The sequence below is a fragment of the Phyllobates terribilis genome, unplaced genomic scaffold (genome assembly GCF_046119375.1).
Source record: "Phyllobates terribilis strain yellow unplaced genomic scaffold, ASM4611937v1 Scaffold_7__3_contigs__length_470593459, whole genome shotgun sequence".
Classification (NCBI taxonomy): domain Eukaryota; kingdom Metazoa; phylum Chordata; class Amphibia; order Anura; family Dendrobatidae; genus Phyllobates; species Phyllobates terribilis.
Genome location: NW_027362767.1, coordinates 235,716,552 through 235,736,986, shown reverse-complemented (window position 1 = coordinate 235,736,986; position 20,435 = coordinate 235,716,552). Strand labels below are relative to the sequence as shown.

Below are 20,435 nucleotides of genomic sequence, written 5' to 3'. Positions count from 1 at the left end.
TGCAAATGTTGTGACATTTTAGTAGAACATGTGAGTTTTTGCTCTAAAAGTCAATAAACTGGTTAAAAGGCAAAAAATAAAGACTCCGCGAGGATGCAACAGCGAAACGCAGGAGCGCCACCACTCTCCATTCATTTTCTATGGGACTGCCGGAGATTGCTGGGCACAGCACTGTTCCCATAGAGAATGAATAAAGTTCTATTCCGAAAGGACATTTCAGAGCCTATTCTAATAAATAGGAGGCAAAGGTGCAGTTCCCTGCCGTGGCCACTATCAGAAGTTCTGCAATTGGGCACTTCCGGCCTGCGGCATCCGGGGTCAGCTGATCGGCGGGGGTGCTGGGTGTTGGACCCCGACCAATCACACATTGATGACTTATCCTAAGGATAGGTCATCAATAATTAAGTAGTGGACAATCTCTTTAACTCCACTGTCAACTCTAACAGAGGCATATTAGGTCATAGCGCATCTGTTTGGGCACCCATCGCCCCCTAACAAGTGATCGTAGGGGGGTGCCAATGGATTGCCATAGCAGCCGGGAGTCTACGGAAAGCCCTCGTCGCCATCATGTTGGTAGGTACTCCTGTGTAGCCCAACCACAGGCCGGACACAATGATTTGGGCTGTAAACCGCAGCACTGACGTAAAAAGCGATCAAACAATCTCAGGGTCAACTCTCCTATTGGGGAGGAGAAAAAAAGAAAATTCAGTAGACTGTAAAGTGGAAAAAAAATATTTAAGAAAAAAAAATTCAAATGATTTAAAAATAAAGAAATTAATAACATCATTAAAATAGAAAATGAATTAACACTGAAAAGGAAAAAAATATCTAAAGGCCAAAATTCCTCCTGTTTTTGGGTCGTGGAGCCTCGTTTTTTTTTTTTTTCTATTCCTCCCCACCCCCCATTTTTCAGTATGTTATACGCTAAAGCGGAGGGCATCTTACAAAACCTGAAAAAACAATCTACAGCGATGGACAAATAAGAAGTTACGGCTCTTGGAAGAAGAGGAGGAAAAAAACGGAAGAGCAAAAATGAACATTGGCTCCGATGGGAAGAGGTCGTTCACTTTTCATAGCTTTTTTTTTTACTTAAATACATGTAGATGGGGCTAAAAAATATTTTTGCAATTGGGTTTTATTAAAATTGTTGCACCGTTTGGCTTCTATAGACCCTGTGTTACATTATCTAGTGCTGGTCGCTCAATGAGTCAACTGAGGTTCTATCAGTGAGCTCCTTGGTAACTCTTTTATGACTACATTTGAATGTGCGTTGAAACAAAGCCTGTAAAATCCAAGAGGTGCAAAGTTTTTAATAAAAACCAAAAGCAAAAATGATTTTTGGCCCCAAATATATGCATATAAAAAATAAGTAAATTGTCCCCAAAGGTGGAATCCCCCCACATCAATAATATCATCCTTGGATTCTGAGTGCTCGTACAACCAAACATGAGAAAACCTAACCCCGGCCTGACTGATATGTCAATCAACTGCACTACACCCGCCTACACTGGATTCATTGGTCTATTCAAGTGTCAATCAACATAACAGCAGCATTGATTGGCTCAGCCTCCAGAAAGCCCCCACCTACCCATCTCGCTATCTGATTGGCTTCCGTTCATGGCAACTGGTTTGTGATTGGTTGTTCGACGTTGTGCCGCTAAACCGCTTCTGCGCCTGCGCGAAAAAGAAAGCGTGACACCGAGACCTGCGCCATGAATATCCGGAACGCACGGGTAACCGGCGAATTCGGGGTGTATCTATCACACAGGGACGAGCCTGGGGACGGGGGTTGTGTCGGAATAAATCGCTGTCACTTACATAGCTTGTGACTATGTATGCTAGTTGGAGGAGGGAAGGTGGGGTTTATGACTGATTTTCCCATGATGCTCTGCGCTAGGTGTTGTGATGGAAAGGACATTGTGGTATTTGTAGTCCCTCTAGATGGTGTTATTATAGGAGGACAGGGGAAGAATCAATGGCTGATTCCCAGCATGCACTGCGAGCTGTGATGACGTCACCATATTTGCAGCTCCGCCCCCTCACCAGGCAATTGCATGAAGGGCAATTCCTGTACCGAGCTCGCCTCCGTTTATAGGAGCGTGATGAAGCGGTGAGGTCGCTTTATGGGAGTTGGACCCAAAGGGAGGCATTGACTTAGATTTAAGGGTGTATTCCCATCTTTATAGCTGGATATTGTCAGAGCTGGTAAATACAAGCACTTTTGCCATTTACTGCTTATTAAAATTGTCAGCCGTTCCTGAAATATTAACACTTTTCTCTTGTTTACATCTGGTTGCCCAGGAGACCGACCACCTCTGCTGTCTAGCTTGTAAGTGATGCACCACCCCCCCCGAAGATTAGGGAGTTAACAGCATGCTCCAGCGATCCCGGTCAGGTGCAAACCAGCGCTTACAAGCTCAATAGAAAAGCGGGAGTAAGCTCTGCACATGTCCAGCAGCGGTGGTCGGTCTCCAAGGCAGCGAGCTGAAAACAACAAGAAAAGTGTTAATATCTCAAGAACGGCTGCAAATTTTAGCAAACAGTAAATTGTTGAAATATTGGGCTAAGGGGGCGCTGCCAGCCCCATAGAGAATGAATAGAATGACGGTCACCCCCAGCTGGGGAATAAAAGGGTTGATTGGACCCCCGGAAATGTGAAAGTTCTTTGCATAAGTGATCACGTCTAGACCCCTTTAGAGTAAGTGCAGACTGAGTCTTGTCGCTGAGTTTTTGGAGTTGAAACTCTTCAAATCCTGAAAAACTGGTCATATAGTCCACAAGAAGCCTCAGTGTGCACATGCCCTTACAGGGGTATTCTGTATTCCATCCGCTCCATGATCCTGAGCATTAGGGGGCTAGCATGACTGGTCTGCACTGCGGCCCCTCCGTTGTTTTGGTCCCATTCACCTGAATGGAGATGAGCTGCAGATCTCTGCACAGCAAACAGCCGAGGGAAGGGGTCGCTGCACGGACAGGCGGGGATGGGGTCGCAGCACAGAACTAAGGTCCCTTAATGATCAGTGGATGATGGAGCATTAAAGGGGTCATCTACTTGTTTAATATTAATAGCCTATCCCAGTATCAGGTAGTTGGGGGTCTGACACCCGCACACCCACTGCTGCCCCCGACATGCAGAGCCAGCTCTGCTCTATATACATTACTCACTCATCCCATCCATTTGAATAGCTGCAGCATCGGGGATGATCCAATTCACTGACTGCAAAGACAGATGGTGAATAATTAAAACACTTTAAAGTTTTCCATTAGTTTGACTTAATGATAAAACTTTCTGAAACTTCTCTGGAATATTCTCGCGAGTCAGGGCGGCATCTTTGTGGGTGCAATGTGCGTTTGATCTGCAGGGAGGCCGGCTGTGATGGGTGACGTTGGGCTCCATATACCTATGATCCAGTCTTGTTTTTCATCACTAATTTTTTTTTGTGTATCCGCAGCCCGAGGACCTGATGAACATGCAGCACTGCAATCTGCTGTGCTTGCCGGAGAACTATCAGATGAAGTATTACTTCTACCACGGACTGTCCTGGCCGCAGGTGCGTGCTGTACTGACAGCAGGGAATTCATTTTCCCACGTGACGTGTAGCTTTCCCTATCTGAATCTAAACATTGCTGCTGGCAGGGGCGCGGGGCCAGACCCCTCCGATAAATAACGCTGCACACAAGCTGCAGTTTCCTTTGTCATGGGCAATGTTGTTCCATGCAGGCCCCTGGTGGACGGGTCTGGAAGTTATTGATGGGGGTCCGACCTCTGGGACACAGAGCGATCAACAGAACAGGGAATTTGTGTCCCCGACAGGGGCACTTTTTTTAAATTAATTCTCTATGGGACTGCCAGGAAAAGCCGAGCGCTGAGCTCAGGAGCCCCAGAGACAATTAATGAAGCTGTGTATATAGTCAACGCTTATTCATGGGCAGAAATCAGCCCCATGTAAATAGGCGTACTCTCTGTAAATATGCCTTCTATATACACTGGAGAACTGGTGCAAATGCATCGAGAAATATTCAGCTTTGTGTCCACATTTTCCCGACTTTAAATATTTCTGTATAATGGCAAAAAAATAAGAATAAAATGTATAAGGCGAGAGAGCCGGGGGAGGGAAGCGCAGAGCATTGCTCCTGTGTCTGCAGATTCAGCTGTGGATGTCGGATTCTTTTTCTTTCTTCATTATTAAGAGCGATTTCAGAGTTTACCGCTCGTAACGGGTTTATTATTCTTCTCCCCTCGCAGTTGTCGTACATCGCAGAAGATGAAAACGGGAAAATTGTCGGTTATGTCCTGGCAAAAATGTGAGTTTTTCCTGGTAATATTACACATGGAGTCCTGATAAATTTTTTATTTTATTACTTAAAGGGGGTTTTCTGGTCTCGGGGAGGGTGAGAAAAGCACAGGGTTTAAGAAAAGAAATAGATAAACTGAAGCCAGAAAACCCCCTGTAGTTATCAACCAGAGTAGTTTTCGCACCATAAGACACACCCCAAATTTTCAGGAGGATGATAGGGGAAAAAAAATTAATGCGTCAAATAAGGGTCCGTTTCACAGTCTGAATTCAGCTTACTGGCGGGGGTGAAACGGTGGTGCAACGGGGACACAGATGGTGCAGAGCTGCGGAGTGATGCTGGTAGAAGGTGGTGCTGGTGCTCCGCCGACATTTTGTAAAAGCCACTTACATGGTTTCAGTGCAGTTGAATCCGGGAAGATGGTAGCTGAGATCTCAATTTGCGCATGTGTCGCCTCCAGTGGCCATTTTCCCAGAGTCCGCTGCATTGAAAGCATGTAAGTGCGAGGGCTCCGGACTTTCACAAAATGTGAAATTCACACCCTCTTCTACCTCTCTACCAGCCTGGGGCTCAGCGTCGAGCACCAGCCAGGGACTCGCAGCATCGCCCCCACAGCGTCGCACCTCCGAACACGCCCTCCTCCCAGCCCAGGGCCTGCAGTATAGCCTGACTCCTCAGCTACATTCGGTGTATAAGAGACAACCCCCATTTTCCCCCAAAATTTGAGGGGAAAACATGTGTTTTATAGAGCGAAAAATACGGTAGCTACAGGCTAGGTGATGAATGTATGCTGGGACCCCCACTAATCACCAGAGCAGGGGTCCAAAACCCACTTTTTAGACAAGTTTGAACAGAGTGACTGTCCAGGATACACACTGCTGCTCTATTAATGTCTATGGGACTGACGGAGATAGCCGGGTACTGCGCTCCTCTATCAGTCCGCAGTGGCGCTCCATTCACTGACTATGTGTCAGGTACAGATAGAGGAGCGCAGTACCCGGCTATCTCCGTCAGTCCCATAGACATTAATAGAGCAGCAGTGTGTATCCTAGACAGTCACTCTGTTCAAACTTGTCTAAAATGTGGGTTTTGGACCCCTGCTCTGGTGTTTGTACCTGACACATAGTCAGTGAATGGCGCGCCACTGCGGACTGATGGCAATAGCCGGGTACAGCACTCTTCTATCTGCTCCATAGTCGGTGAATGGAGCGCCACTGCACATCACTGCTTCAAAAGTTTTCTCATAAAGGCTTCTACATTTTGGGATGCTGTACACTATTGCTACCAATGAGGGATGCTCACTCTGAGATCTTGGTGACAGGATCCCTTTAATTGTCATTTTATATTGGGATGGAGATTCTAGACCTTAATCTGAAGAAACCCTAACGCTTTATTTCTTGTCTTGTGCAGGGAGGAAGATCCAGATGACGTCCCTCATGGCCACATCACCTCATTAGTAAGAGAACCTTCCTGTTATTTATCTCTGCATGTTAGTCTGAGATTTAAAGGGGTTTTCCACTACTTGTATATTGATGATCTATCCATAGGATGGGGGAATACATTTCAGATTGGTGTTGGACCATCACCCCCACCAAACAGCCATTTGTAACTCCCGTTGCAGCCGGAAATAATGAGTGTACTGAGCCGGAACGGCACGGCTGTGTACCCTGTGTAATTGGTGTAAGCCGGAACGGCACGGCTGCGTACCCTGTATAATTGGTGCAAGCCGGAACGGCTCGGCTGCGTACCCTGTGCAAGCCGGAACAGCGCGGCTGCGTACCCTGTGTCCGGTGCTGCAGCTCAGTACCTGTGCATTCCAATAGCCGCTGCACCCAAGAACCGACACTGCGCCGAGCTGCTCTTACTGAATGTTCTCATAGAATCTCTGTGGATTGTGAAACGGATCAGCCTCAAAATCCACATAAAAAAACAAAACAAAAACATTTCAAATGTTCTTTGATGCTTTAGGGAAAATATATATTTTTGATGCTTTAAAATCCATGTGTGAACATACACTTAGAGCTGGTTATCAGTATCTCAGCGGTGGACACCCCCTTTATTATAGGTCTTTATTAGTTTGGTTATATGGTGCGGATGTTATAATAATGGTTGCCTTTTGCCCAGGCTGTTAAACGCTCGCACAGAAGACTCGGCCTGGCTCAGAAGCTGATGGACCAGGCCTCCAGAGCAATGATTGAAAACTTCAATGCCAAATATGTCTCTTTACATGTGCGGAAAAGGTGATTTTTGGGATTTCCTTGCCTCTAAAGTAAATATCAGTGGTGTTGTGGGAGGGGTGTTCTCTGGAAAAAAAACACCAAAGGTGTATCAGAGCTGGATACAACATACGAGTCGGTGTCTGGAGGGATTTGTACGGATTTCATCTCTTTGTGATTTCACTTTACAGCAATCGAGCAGCTCTGCATTTATACTCCAACACATTGAATTTCCAGTAAGTGTTTTGTTTTTTCTTTGCCCCTGTTGCTCCTTTGCCCCTGTTGCTCCTTTGCCCCTGTTGCTCCTTTGCCCCTGTTGCTCCTTTGCCCCTGTTCCTCCTCAACATTGCAGAGGCAACCTTTACTGGAAAACCCCCATACACTGACTGTAGTTTGTTTTATTTAAACTAAAAAAAACCTGTACTTTATTCAACCTTCCCAGATCGAATGCTGGGGCTGAAAGGAGCAGGTCTGGCCAATTCCAAGTCCCCAATTCTAATCTGTAGAGATGGGCAACAGTGAAAAGTGTCCAAAGGGGCTTTCCAGTTTCAGAAAACATGTCCCCCAGCTGTAATTTAAAAAAAAAGTACTCTTCCTCCCTGGATCCAGCACTGAGTCCCCGCCGCTGCTTGGGGTCTACAGTGCAGATGTCATGTCCACAGCGGTGCAGCCAGTCATTGAGTTCAGCAGCTTTGTAAGAGCCGTGGCTGTGCTGGACCTGGGGAAGGTGAGCAACGCATGGATTTTTGGTGTGTGTGTGTGTGTGTGTGTGTGTGTGTGTCAACAGATTGGAAATGGCCAAAACTCACTCATTTGGCTGTTTTCACCTCCCGCATTCAACACTATGAACCTGGGGTATGCCAACAATGTGAGATCAGTGTTGGTCTGACCAATGGGACCCCTGCCAATCACAAGAACGACAGTGGCCCCCACCACAGGGGAGTTGTAATATTACACGTGGTCCAGGCTAATAAGGACAGCGTCTGCTTCCTTGAGACGTTGTCTTCTGGAGGCTTCTTATACAATTCACCTAGTGTCTGTATTTCTGCACAGAATCAGTGAAGTGGAGCCCAAGTACTACGCTGATGGTGAAGACGCGTACGCCATGAAGCGGGATCTGACGCAGATGGCTGAAGAGGTGAGGCGGTGGGGTCCATCAGACTATGGGATGCAGAATATCAGGGCATTCAGCACAAGTGTAACCAGAGCCTTGAATTGCTATGATGAGACATCCAAAACAGTGCGGCTATTACCAAAGTCACAAAGTCCCGTATCATAGTCCAGAGCTGTATTCATAATTCTGCTGAATGTCGTTGCCATCAGACTCATCCCTAATAACTTTACCTAGGGGCAGCTCATTCCTCCTACATCAGATAACGATGCAACGCCCGGTGTAAAGACTCTCCATGGGACTAATTGTCAGCAGCCAATCAGGTAGTAAGGAATGCTGGGAGATTTTAGCTCTGAAGCCTTCAGAATTATGAATGCAGCTGAAGATAAGTAATGCAGCGTATTTACACAGTTACTTTGTAGATGTTCATTCTGTCTGTAAATAATAGTTGGGTTGTCTCATCCTGTTCAATGGGTAAAATTGCCAAGCGCTTGTAAAAAAAACAAATAATTTGACAATTTAACTGTAATTAAAATCCTCTCTGTTCAAGAAAGGAGGGGTCTGTAATTATACTGCTCCGTGCTCCTCGGTTACTAGCCACCACTTCAGTCTGACATCAGAGGTGGCCACTTTCCTAGGCAAGGAGCGTGGCTGAATCCGGCCAGCTGTCACGTTCCTACCTCGCGCTTCTCCAATGTTGCAGAGGCAAAGCTGCCCCTGAGAGTGCACAGCCCTATGTCATAACCGTGCCGCTGCTCTGAACTGTCAGTCACCAGGAGCACACCGCTCCGATGCCGCTGCTCTGAACTGTCAGTCACCAGGAGCACACCACTCCGATGCCGCTGCTCTGAACTGTCAGTTACCAGGAGCACACCACTCCGATGCCGCTGCTCTGAACTGTCAGTCACCAGGAGCACGCCGCTCCTCTGCCTCTGATGCCGCAGGTTCGAGCGCTCAGTCACCAGGAGCTCGCCGCTCCTCTGCCTCTGATGCCGCAGGTTCGAGCGCTCAGTCACCAGGAGCACGCCGCTCCTCTGCCTCTGATGCCGCAGGTTCGAGCGCTCAGTCACCAGGAGCTCGCCGCTCCTCTGCCTCTGATGCCGCAGGTTCGAGCGCTCAGTCACCAGGAGCACGCCGCTCCTCTGCCTCTGATGCCGCAGGTTCGAGCGCTCAGTCATCAGGAGCACGCCGCTCCTCTGCCTCTGATGCCGCAGGTTCGAGCGCTCAGTCACCAGGAGCACGCCGCTCCTCTGCCTCTGATGCCGCAGGTTCGAGCGCTCAGTCATCAGGAGCACGCCGCTCCTCTGCCTCCGATGCCGCTGCTCTGAACTGTCAGTCACCAGGAGCACGCCGCTGCTCTGAACTGTCAGTCACCAGGAGCACGCCGCTCCTCTGCATCCGATGCCCCTGGTCCGAACTGTCAATCAGGAGCACACCGCCCCCCTTCTAGTAAAGAAGGAAGCCGGGAGGCAGAGGAGCGGTGCTTTCCTGAAGATAGAAGACGAGACCCTGGGAGTAATCATTTATCATAGGTGCAGGTATATGAGAAGGTTTGGTAAAGCAGGGCAGTCCCCACAGCACCTCAAAAAGAGATCTTATTCCCATTTTCACGGACACTTCCTTAGGGGACAGAGGAAAACCCGAGCATCTATTTGACAGTAAACTAAACTAAATAGCTGGGTGTTGGTAAGCTAGGTGTATCCAGGTGTAGCCGGGTGGGGAGGAGTCAAGTTTTTTTTTTTTTTTTTTTAAAAGGGTTGTCAAAGTTTGCACCTACTCTGTGACCACAAACTTGTGAATCCACACAGTGAACTTTGTCAGGATTCTCCGGCGCCGGGAGAGGGCAATCATGGGACTGCAAGAATGCCATCTGCATACTCCTGGCCACATTCCATCTAGATGTGCGCACTTCTAGTCGGAATGTAGTTGGTAGTATGCAAAATACTTGCAGTCACTCTGACCTCACAGCACTGGAGAATCCTGACAGCATGCAATGTGGGAATTCGAAGATAGTGACTACAGATTTTCGTCACCAACCTGGACAACCTTTAAGAAGTATTTTCAGTGTTATCCTCCAGGTGGCAGCAGATGACTATGGTTTCATGTATACCCTAACGACACATCCTCTTTTCTCCTTAGTAAGTGATGGCATTTGGCTAGGATATGCCATCACTTAATAGTCAGTGTGGGTCCGACCTTTGGGACCCCACCGATTCTGAGAGCAGTGTTGAACGTCCTATGGCCACCTGAACTTTGAAGTCCATGGTGGTTAGGTAATGCATGGTGAGGTGGAGGACGCTGAGGCCGTAGGATCTCTCTGTATGTAGCAGAACATAGATGGATCTTCATCATTTTCTGTCTTTACAGCAACTGAGGAAACAGATGGAGCTGAAGGATAGAAGCCGGCCGCAGCCGCTGAGCTCTATACAGAATAAACCCGACAATCGGTCGGGGCACGCGGGCGACTGCTGCCGCGACGAGAAGTGTCTCAGCAACGCAGGCAAGCGAGACGGCACCGAGGACAGCGGCGACAGCAAAGATGTGAGCGAAGTCAGCGAGGCCACAGAGAGCACCGACGTAAAGGACAGCTCCGAGGCGTCAGACTCTGCCTCCTAAAGGGCCACGTCCGCACTGCGCTCCCCTACATACAGGTCTCACCGCGCTCGCTCTGCTTCCTCCTACCCTTCCCAGCTCTCCATAACGTGAACAGAATTGACTCTAAACCACGGCCCAAAAACCACAACAAATTTGTAAATACTAAAGGATATTAAAATCTCTGATCCCATAACGTCGCAGTTACTGAATAGTGCCAGACTCCAGATTCTGTTCTGCACAGAGAATGTAAGGGGAACTCCACGGTTTGCATCTGCCTCTGGTTTGAGCATTTAATTTTATTTTGCTTTTGAGCAGTTTTATATCGCTCCAGTCTGATAAATGGCTTTCTATGGGTGGTCCCTAGAAACAGACCACCTCCGCGCTGCCAGACATGTGACCATTAAGCATTTATGCCACCACTCTGGTCACAGGGAAAGCGGCAGGATCGAAAATTTAGCTTCAGGTCTGAATGGAGACGAAAACATTGTGCAGCTAAAAGACAGGAAATATAAGTGTTTACATGATAATTCACCTAAGCAGTAGAATTTTATGCAAAAGTGGAGGGTCCCTCTAAATATTAAAGTGTTCATAAAGACACATGTATATATGGGTTAGTGAATGTTAAAGGGGTCATCCAACCCCATGATTTTTTTTCTCTACCTACAATGGTATGAAAAAATACTGATGCATTGCTGCTCCTGAGCCCCTCTGATTTCTGCTACGATGTGCTGATATGACATGACCGCTGCAGCCAGTCACTGGCCTTTATTGTGTCAATGCATCATCAGAACTCGAGGAGACCGAGAAAGAGACGGCACAATGGCTGCAGGGGGATTGGTGAAAATATGGTTGGAAAACCCCTTTAGGCTGAAATTTAACGCCGACCAAAAACATTTGTGCAATGGCCATTGACCGTCCAGACACACAATCACCAGTATCTTTACTCTGCACATTTCTCCCATGACTGTTTTCTACCTACGTACACACATAGGCTCAGACCTGTCAATCACATGGAGTGGGAAGGAGCCGTCCAGGGTCGGCACAGGACCATTTTCGTATAGCCCTATAGTCACTGGCTGGTCTTACAAAAACTGTGGCCATTAACTGCCCAGACACACAGTCGCCAGTATCTTTACTCTGCACATTTCTCCCATGATGGACTGTTTTGTACCTACGTACACATATGGGCTCAGACCTGTCAATCAAATGGAGTGCGGAGGAGCCGTCCAGGGTCGGCACAGGACCATTCTCATATATCCCTATAGTCGCTGGCTGGTCTTACAAACACTGCGGCATTAAATGATACCTGGCTGCAATGTCTCTTAGTCATGCTGGCTGTAGTTTGGGTAGCATGAACAGCTTCACTTTAAAGCCTCATTTAGACGTCATGGTATTTTTTTGCGATACAGTTGGATCCGATTTTCACTCATGTGTCAGTTTTTGCCATCAGTGCGGCATCTGTTTTTCTCATGCAAATGAAAAAATATACACTGGTCAAAAAAATAAAGGGAACACTCAAATAACATCATAGATCTGAATGAATGAAATATTCTCATTGAATACTTTGCTCTGTACAAAGTTGAATGTGCTGACAACAAAATCACACAAAAATCATCAATGAAAATCACATTTATTAACCAATGGAGGCCTGGATTTGGAGTCACCTCCAAAATTAAAGTGGAAAAACACACTACAGGCTGATCCAACTTTGATCTAATGTCCTTAAAACCAGTCAAAATGAGGCTGAGTATTGTGTGTGGCCTCCACGTGCCTGTATGACCTCCCTACAACGCCTGGGCATGCTCCTGATGAGGCTCAGTATTGTGTGTGGCCTCCACGTGCCTGTATGACCTCCCTACAATGCCTGGGCATGCTCCTGATGAGGTTGCGGATGGTCTCCTGTGGGATCTCCTCCCAGACCTGGACTAAAGCAACCGCCAACTCCTGGACAGTCTGTGGTGCGACGTGACGTTGGTGGATGGAGCGAGACATGATGTCCCAGATGTGCTCAATCGGATACAGGGAACGGGCGGGCCAGTCCATAGCTTTAATGCCTTCATCTTGCAGGAACTGCTGACACACTCCAGCCACATGAGGTCTGGCATTGTCCTGCATTAGGAGGAACCCAGGGCCAACCGCACCAGCATATGGTCTCACAAGTGGTCTGGGGATCTCATCTCGGTACCTAATGGCAGTCAGGCTACCTCTGGCGAGCACATGGAGGACTGTGCGGACCTCCAAAGAAATGCCACCCCACACCATTACTGACCCACTGCCAAACCGGTCATGCTGAAGGATGTTGCAGGCAGCAGATCGCTCTCCACAGCGTCTCCAGACTCTGTCACGTCTGTCACATGTGCTCAGTGTGAACCTGCTTTCATCTGTGAAGAGCACAGGGCGCCAGTGGCGACTTGGCAAATGCCAAGCGTCCTGCACGGTGTTGGGCTGTGAGCACATCCCCCATCTGTGGATGTCGGGCCCTCATACCACCCTCATGGAGTCGGTTTCTAACCGTTTGTGCAGACACATGCACATTTGTGACCTGCTGGAGGTCATTTTGCAGTGCTCTGGTAGTGCTCCTCCTGTTCCTCCTTGCACAAAGGCGGAGGTAGCGGTCCTGCTGCTGGGTTGTTGCCCTCCTATGGCCCCCTCCACGTCTCCTGGTGTACTGGCCTGTCTCCTGGTAGCGCCTCCAGCCTCTGGACACTACGCTGACAGACACAGCAAACCTTCTTGCCACAGCTCGCATTGATGTGCCATCCTGGATGAGCTGCACTACCTGAGCAACTTCTGTGGGTTGTAGAGTCCATCTCATGCTACCACGAGTGTGAATCCAAAGGTGGTGAAGGTAGAGATATACGTCCGCGCCGCTGAAAAATCCTCAAATCAGGAACATATAATAAAATCCTTGTTTATTGGTAAATGCCTACGCGTTTCTGGGTGTTCCACACCCCTTCATCAGGGCTCCAACAGATATATCAATGCATGCACTGAAACACTCCATTTATATACAGACATAAAGTGAAAAAAAAAAGAAAAAAAAGTGTGTTCAAAAAGGAGGAGCAGAAAAAAAAACAACATAACCTTTGCACCTGAGGCCGTGTGCAAAAACCTTCAACAAAACTTTATCAATGAGTGTCACCAATATAAAAAGTGAGTATAGAAAACCTGTATTAAGACACGTATTACAAATAATGTAGTGTAGAGATGTATAAATAATCAATATACAGAATAGTCAAATGTATCAGTCAAATGGAGTAAATACATGAAAGGAATATTACTTACTAATAAGTAAGCGTTCACATTAGGTAAGAACAATATAAATATATATATAACATTAAAATCTCTAATGAGAATACACCCATCAGCTGTCATTCCATAAAGGGAGATGGGAAACGAAGGAACAAAATAAAAAGTACCCTCATGTAAAAAATAGCCTGTAATAACCTCTATCAACGGAGGAATGGTACAAGGAACAGGTTATCTGACATATATCATGTAGTGACATAGAGACCTAGTGTGTAGTAATAGGACCCAAAGAAAAAACTGCGATGTAGTGCAAAGGCTGCGGCACAGATAAAGGAGATACACGGACAGGTAGTGAATCACCTGACGTGCGGTGGCGTAGAAGGAGAGAGGTGTGTGATTGTAGCAACCAGCAGAGCGCTACGATGTGGGTTCGAGTTGTACTGCTCCAAAAAGGAAACCATAAAAGAGGGAATATTTATAATAGCGCGCAGGATTTTAGAGGAGCACGATATGTGTGTCAGTAAAAACTATGATAAATGTAAAAACACAGATTTATGTGTGTATATATAAAAAACAATATTAACTATAAAAAAAACTTCAGAGACATCATTCAGACCAAAGGGCTTAAGAGTATTCAGTCTGTAAATCCAATAAATTTCCTTTCTGTTTAGTTCTTGGAGTCTATTGGGATAATTCTCGGGAATTTGATCAATAGGGCTGATCTTTAGACTTAAAAAATCTTTATTATGCACCATTGTGCAATGTCTAGAAAGACCTTGTTTAAGAAACCCTTTAAGAACATTATGCCTATGGGAGTTGAGGCGTAGGTGGAGGGGCTGTATCGTTCTCCGCACATATTGTTTATTACAACTGTATTCTATTAGATAGATAACAAAAGTAGAATTGCAGGTGAGATATTTATTGATCTCAAAAATCTCCATATTAGTCTTTGATTGAAAGTGAGTAAGACCATGTGTAATACTTTTACAACATAGACAATTTTTGTTGCCACATTTAAAGACCCCTTTACAGGATGTTATAGGAGTCATACAGTTGTTCTTTGTCGTATTCCTTATCCTACTCGGAGCTATGATATTTCTTAGTGTGGGGGCACGCCTAAAAGTAATACCCTGTTTTTTAGGCAAGATCTTTTTCAGTACGGGATCATCTAGAAGAATTTTCCAATTATCTTCTAGTATTTTTTGTATTTGTCTATGAGATTTGTTGTAGGAAGTATTGAAATTCAAGGAATAATTACTCTCCTTGGTATTTTTAGTTTTTTCTTTAGCTATCAATAGACTATCCCTATTTTCTATATTTAAAGCCTCCAGATATGGTTTTTTAATAAGATTACCGGGGTATCCCTGGTTTTTAAACCTGTTAGCAAGAGTGCTAGATTGTACTATAAAGTCATCTTTGTGAGTACAATTCTTTCTAATCCTATAGAATTGGTTTCTAGGAATATTTTTTAGCCATTTAGAGTAATGGCCGCTTTTAAAATTAATGTAGCTATTTGTGTCAACATCTTTAAAGTATGTTTTTGTGCAGATATTCTCTCCTATTAAAAATAATGTGAGATCCAAAAAATTGATAGTATCAGGATTAACAAAGGGTGTAAAAGAGAGACCTCAAACGTTTCCATTCAAATGATTTAGAAACTCAGCCGGACCAACAAGTTCAGCATCACAAATAATAATCAAGTCATCAATGTACCATTTATAAAATATGATGTTCTCAAAAAAAGGGGAGTTATAGATATATATTTTTTCGAAGAGACCCATAAAAAGATTAGCGTATGTAGGTGCTATTTTTGACCCCATCGCTGTACCTAATACCTGATGATACATTTTATCTCTAAGGGTATGTGCACACGATGCAGAAATGCTCCGGATTTTTTCCTGAGCATTTCTGCATCTCCCTGGCAGGAAAAAACGCATGCGGATTGTACATGCGGATAGTACATGTGGATTGTACATGCGGTTTCCTGCCAGGGACATGCGGATGTGAAGCGTTCTTCACTTGCATTTCCGCATGCGGGTTGTCAAGCACTTTCCAAGCGATTTTAGCATCACTTGGAAAGTGCTTGTGACAACTTGGTCACACTATATAAATCCATGCAGCCGGCATGGATTTATATAGTGTGTGAATGTCAAAAAATAAAAAATAAATATATACTTTACCCTCTGATAGTCCCCGGTGTCCTGCTTCGCACGGTACCGGCAGTGAAGACTGAAGGACCTGCCGACGTCAGCGTCACGTGACCCGTCACATGACTCTGACGTCAGCGAAGGTCCTTCTTCATTCAACCGCGAAGTGCCGGGAACCAAGCAGGAGCGCTGCGCGGGCCGTCAGAAGGTGAGAATATATATATTTTTTATTTTATTCTTTTTTTTTTAATGGTACCTGGGTCTGGATGAGAGTCCTCTCCTCCACACCCGGGTACCATCCGCACATTAGACCGCATGAAAAGCGCATCAACATATACAGTGATGCGGATTCCATGCGGTCTAATGCAAGTCAATGGCGCCAAAAACGTCGCGTTTCCGCAAAATTGACATGCTGCGGATTTTTGAGCGCAGCGTTTACGCTGCGGAAAAATCCGCGTCATGGGCACAGCACATGCGGATTTCAATTGGGGAACATTGCTGCCCTTCTACCATGCGTTTCCGCAACTGCAAAAACGCAGCGGAAACGCATTAAATACGCATCGTGTGAACTCAGCCTAAAGGTGAAATAATTATTGTTCAATATAGACGACAACCCTTCAGATAAAAAATCCCTTTGTGTAACCGTAAGCCTATTATCTAAATCTAAGAAGTGCCTAAAAGCCGCCAGACCAATTGTGTGTTCTATATTTGAATATAAAGCTGCTACATCTAAAGTGATGAAAGTATAAGTATTTTTCCATTTGATCTCTTTTATTAAATTAATCAAATGTGCGGAGTCCCTAAGGAAGCTATCCAAATGCAATACATGTATTTTCATAATTTTATCAATGTATTCGGACAATTTACTCGTTAGCGAGCCAATACTTGAAATAATGGGTCTACCAGGGGGATTTTTTTGATTTTTATGTAATTTGGGTAGATGGTAAAAAAAAGGGGGTATTGGGACTCCTAATAGTCAGGAATTTTTTTCTCTGTTTCATTAATGCTCTTGTTAGCAAAGGCCTGGTTGATTCTTGTAGTATATTCCTTAATTAAATCAAAGGAGGGATCAATATAAATATTTTTATAGTATTTAGTATCTGACAAAATATTGTGGGCTTCTTTGTCATAATCATCGTAATCCTGTATAACAATACCCCCCCTCTGTCTGCTGAACGAATAATGCTGTCCTTATTCTCCCTGAGAGATTTAATAGCCATTTTTTCTTTTTTTGAAATGTTTACTTTATTGCTTTTTAGAACAAAAGGTTTATCATGAATCCTTTTGAACTGATTAATCAAAAGATCACTAAAGGTACTTAGATGGTGTGTTTTACTGTCTAGAGGATAAAAATGTGATTTTCCCCTTAAATCTAGATGTAAGCCTTCTTCAATTTCACTTTCCTTTTTTAAATTCATATTTTTATCAGAAGCTATTGCAGTTTTTATCGCAAAGTGTCTTTTAAGGGTTAATTTCCTTATAAAGACTTGAGTGTCTAAAAATAAATCAAAGTCTTTGGGAGTGTTAGTGGGACAGAAGGAAAGACCTTTACTTAAAATGAGTTTTTCATCATGTGTGAGTGAATATGAGGACAAATTAAAAATGTTTCCAAAGTCCATGGTCTTATCTATCTCCTTGGATCTATTTTTTCTTTCTTTTTTCCTTTTTCCTCCTCTACACCCTCTTCGGATTTTTTTCTTTTTATGGTCTTTTTTTGAAAAAAATGATCTACCCTTCCTTTTATGGGCAGTGCTGAGGGTAAAAAAGGCACTGAGCAAGCTGCCCCTGTGTAGGATTATCGACCGTATCGACAGTATGCTCCCTGGTAGAGGGTCCCGCGATCTCGGTCTCAGAAGGGGTATTGCTGAGGTCAATATTTTCATGTATAGAGAAGTCCAGTAATTCTCCAATTGGAGGGTCTTCCCTAGCAGGTGAAAGGGATAGGGAAGTATCAGATGCCGCATACACGGGGAGTGTAAAAGAAGAGGATTTCCTCCTTTCCTCAGTAATTAAGTGAATTTGGGCAATGACCTGTTCTATACTGATATCAGGACCCTTGTTATGGGAAGTGGTTTCATCAGGGACATTAGACGTTGCCGGCACTATAACAATATTGTTTGGCTCAAAAGACGAACCTTTAATACTGTCAAAAACAATATTAGTGTGAAAGCACAACCAACATTCAAAAGTGACCAAAACATCAGCCAGAAAGCATTGGTACTGAGATGTGGTCTGTGGTCCCCACCTGCAGAACCACTCCTTTATTGAGGGGGTCTTGATAATTGCCAATAATTTCCATCTATTCTCTATTCCATTTGCACAACAGCATGTGAAATTGATTGTCAATCAGTGTTGCTTCCTAAGTGGACAGTTTGATTTCACAGAAGTTTGATTTACTTGGAGTTATATTCTGTTGTTTAAGTGTTCCCTTTATTTTTTTGAGCAGTGTATATATTTCTCATTAAACAGTAAAAAATGCACACCGCTCAGGTGACACGCACTGCTCATCCTCTATCAGATCCCCATTCACTTTAACGGGGTAGACTCCTATGCAAATCAGATAAAACATGGACACGTCTCCCTATTTTCTCTTCTTATGGACAATCGGTCCAGGCTAACCCCCTCCCCCTGACACATGAGCCGTCCTATAGATTATAATATGAAGGACGGACTTCTGAATAAGGCCACGTTCACATGGGCCGGTCAAGCCTGCAGATTGCATAGTGGATGAGTGCAGGAGCCGGCTACATTTACTTGCACTAGTTCTGTTAGATCTGTAAATTGGACCAGACTAAAGCACACCGCAATATATTATTTTTCTATCCACTTGGATCTGAAGTCTGTGTGCAAAATCGCCCATGTGAACTAGCGCAAAGGCCAACATTGTCTGAGTCAGGCCACTAGAGAGGGGTGTCAGCGCCATAACACAGCCGGCATCCACAAGTAATGGCGCTGGTACAGCTCCTGTGCTTTCACCATCTATGTGCCATACTAGTAGGTCGGATCACAGGAACACCCCGGGGTGCTCACTGTGACCCCGGGGCTCTGCTATACAGTTGTGTCCAAACGTGTTGGCGCCCTTGACATTGTTCCAGAAAATTAAGTATTTCTCCCAGAATATTATCACAAAACATAGAAAAAGGCAAATTGGACATAATTTCACACAAAACCCCAAAAATAAGCCGGACAAAATTATTGCCACCTTCCACTTGATATCTGGTTGCACACCCTTTGGGATAATTAACTGCAATCGCTTCCTACAACCATCAGCTTCTTACACCTCTCAGATGGGATCTTGGACTCTTCTTTTGAAAATTGCTCCAGGTCTCTCATGTGAAGACGTCTTCTCCCAACAACAATTTTAAGATCTCTCCACAGGTGATCAATGGGATTTAGATCTGGACTCATTGCTGCCACTTCAGAACTCTCCAGCGCTTTGTTTCCATCCATTTCTGGGGGCTTCTTGAAGTATGTTTGGGTCATTGTTCTGCTGGAAGACCCATGACCTAGGACGCAAACCCAGCTTTCTGGCACTGGGCACTACATTGCAAACCAAAATCCTTTGGTAATCTTCAGATTTCAAGGTACCTTGCACACAGTCAAGGCAGCCAGTGCCAGTGTCACGGGTGTGTCAGGTGTAATAGACTGTCGCTCTGGATCTAGCTGTAGAAGGTCACTACTAGTGTTGAGAGAGTATGTTCTATTAACCCTTTCGCCGAGTATGCTCGGGCCGAGCTCCGAGTATTTACAGCTGCTCGGTGATATGGTTGAATCCCTCCCGTGTGCATGATTTGCAACTGTTTGACAGTTTTATTACATGTGAGGAATGTGTAAGAAATAGACATTCCTCACATGTATTAAAACTGTCAAACAGTTGCAAATCATGCACACGGGAGTGATTCAACCATATCACCAAGCAGCTATAAATATTTGGAGCTCGGCCCGAGCATACTCGGACAGAACATGCTCGCTCAACCCTAGTCACTACGCTTGGCATTACAGATGCCTTCTTAATCCTTCTGCCTTTAGGACCCAGCGGTGACCTCCCTCCTGCTGCTGATTGACACACACCTGAGTTAAAAACACAGTTTGCTCCAGGAAATCGCCGGTGATACTTCAATGTTCTTTTGTGTATGATTGGAGCACTAGCAGTCGGCTAGCGTCTTCTCTGGTGCCCTTGGAGGACAGTTGGAGTTACTCCTCTGGTGGCTGCTAAAGCTAAGTTGATCCCCTTTGTCTACCTTGTTGTCTTTAGTTTGTAGTGGGATCTGACCAGTGCTCACCCCTCCCCCTCCTTATCTAGGGCCAAGCTCTAGGTTCACCCAGGGTTTAAGGTCCTGCTCGGCGATAGATGTGGAACCTATTTAGGGATGGTAGGGTAGGCAGGGTGATATTTGATCTGCCTAGGGGTCTCCACTCCACCTTTCCTTAGTGTTTGGGCTTCCTCCCCCTCTTCCCTTCGTGTTGCACTTAGTCTTTCCCACACCTTGCATGACAGTCAGAGGCAGCAAAACAACCCCAAAACATTTGACCTCCACCATATTTGACTGTAGGTACTGTGTTCTTTTCTTTGCAGGCCTCATTCCGTTTTCGGTAAACAGTAGAATGATGTCCTTTACCAATAAGCTCTATCTTGGTCTCATCTGTCCACAAGACTCTTTCCCAGAAGGATTTTGGCTTGCTCACGTACATTTTGGCAAACCGCAGTCTAAATTTTTTATGCCTCTTTGTCAGCAGTGGGGTCCTCCTGGGTCTCCTGCCATAGTGTTTAATTTCATTCAAATGTGGACGGATAGTTCGTGCTGACACTGATGCACCCTG

At 45.3% G+C, this 20,435-nt stretch overlaps 1 protein-coding gene across 1 annotated transcript; it reads left to right on the top strand.

The window, feature by feature from the left end:
- The first annotated feature begins 1,613 nt into the window (after positions 1-1,613).
- On the top strand, positions 1,614-10,422 carry NAA10 (N-alpha-acetyltransferase 10, NatA catalytic subunit). Its single transcript, XM_073639834.1, has 8 exons — positions 1,614-1,733; positions 3,453-3,551; positions 4,247-4,305; positions 5,707-5,752; positions 6,421-6,536; positions 6,704-6,748; positions 7,566-7,650; positions 9,991-10,422. The coding sequence occupies exons 1-8, from the start codon at positions 1,713-1,715 to the stop codon at positions 10,237-10,239; spliced, it is 720 nt and encodes a 239-aa protein (XP_073495935.1). The 5' UTR covers positions 1,614-1,712; the 3' UTR covers positions 10,240-10,422.
- Positions 10,423-20,435: the final 10,013 nt, after the last annotated feature.

Coding starts and splice junctions, on each gene's coding strand:
- NAA10 (XM_073639834.1), top strand. CDS start 1,713: ATGAATATCCGGAACGCACGG. Junction 1,734..3,452: donor TGAATATCCGGAACGCACGG/GTAACCGGCGAA, acceptor GTGTATCCGCAG/CCCGAGGACCTGATGAACAT. Junction 6,749..7,565: donor TCCAACACATTGAATTTCCA/GTAAGTGTTTTG, acceptor ATTTCTGCACAG/AATCAGTGAAGTGGAGCCCA.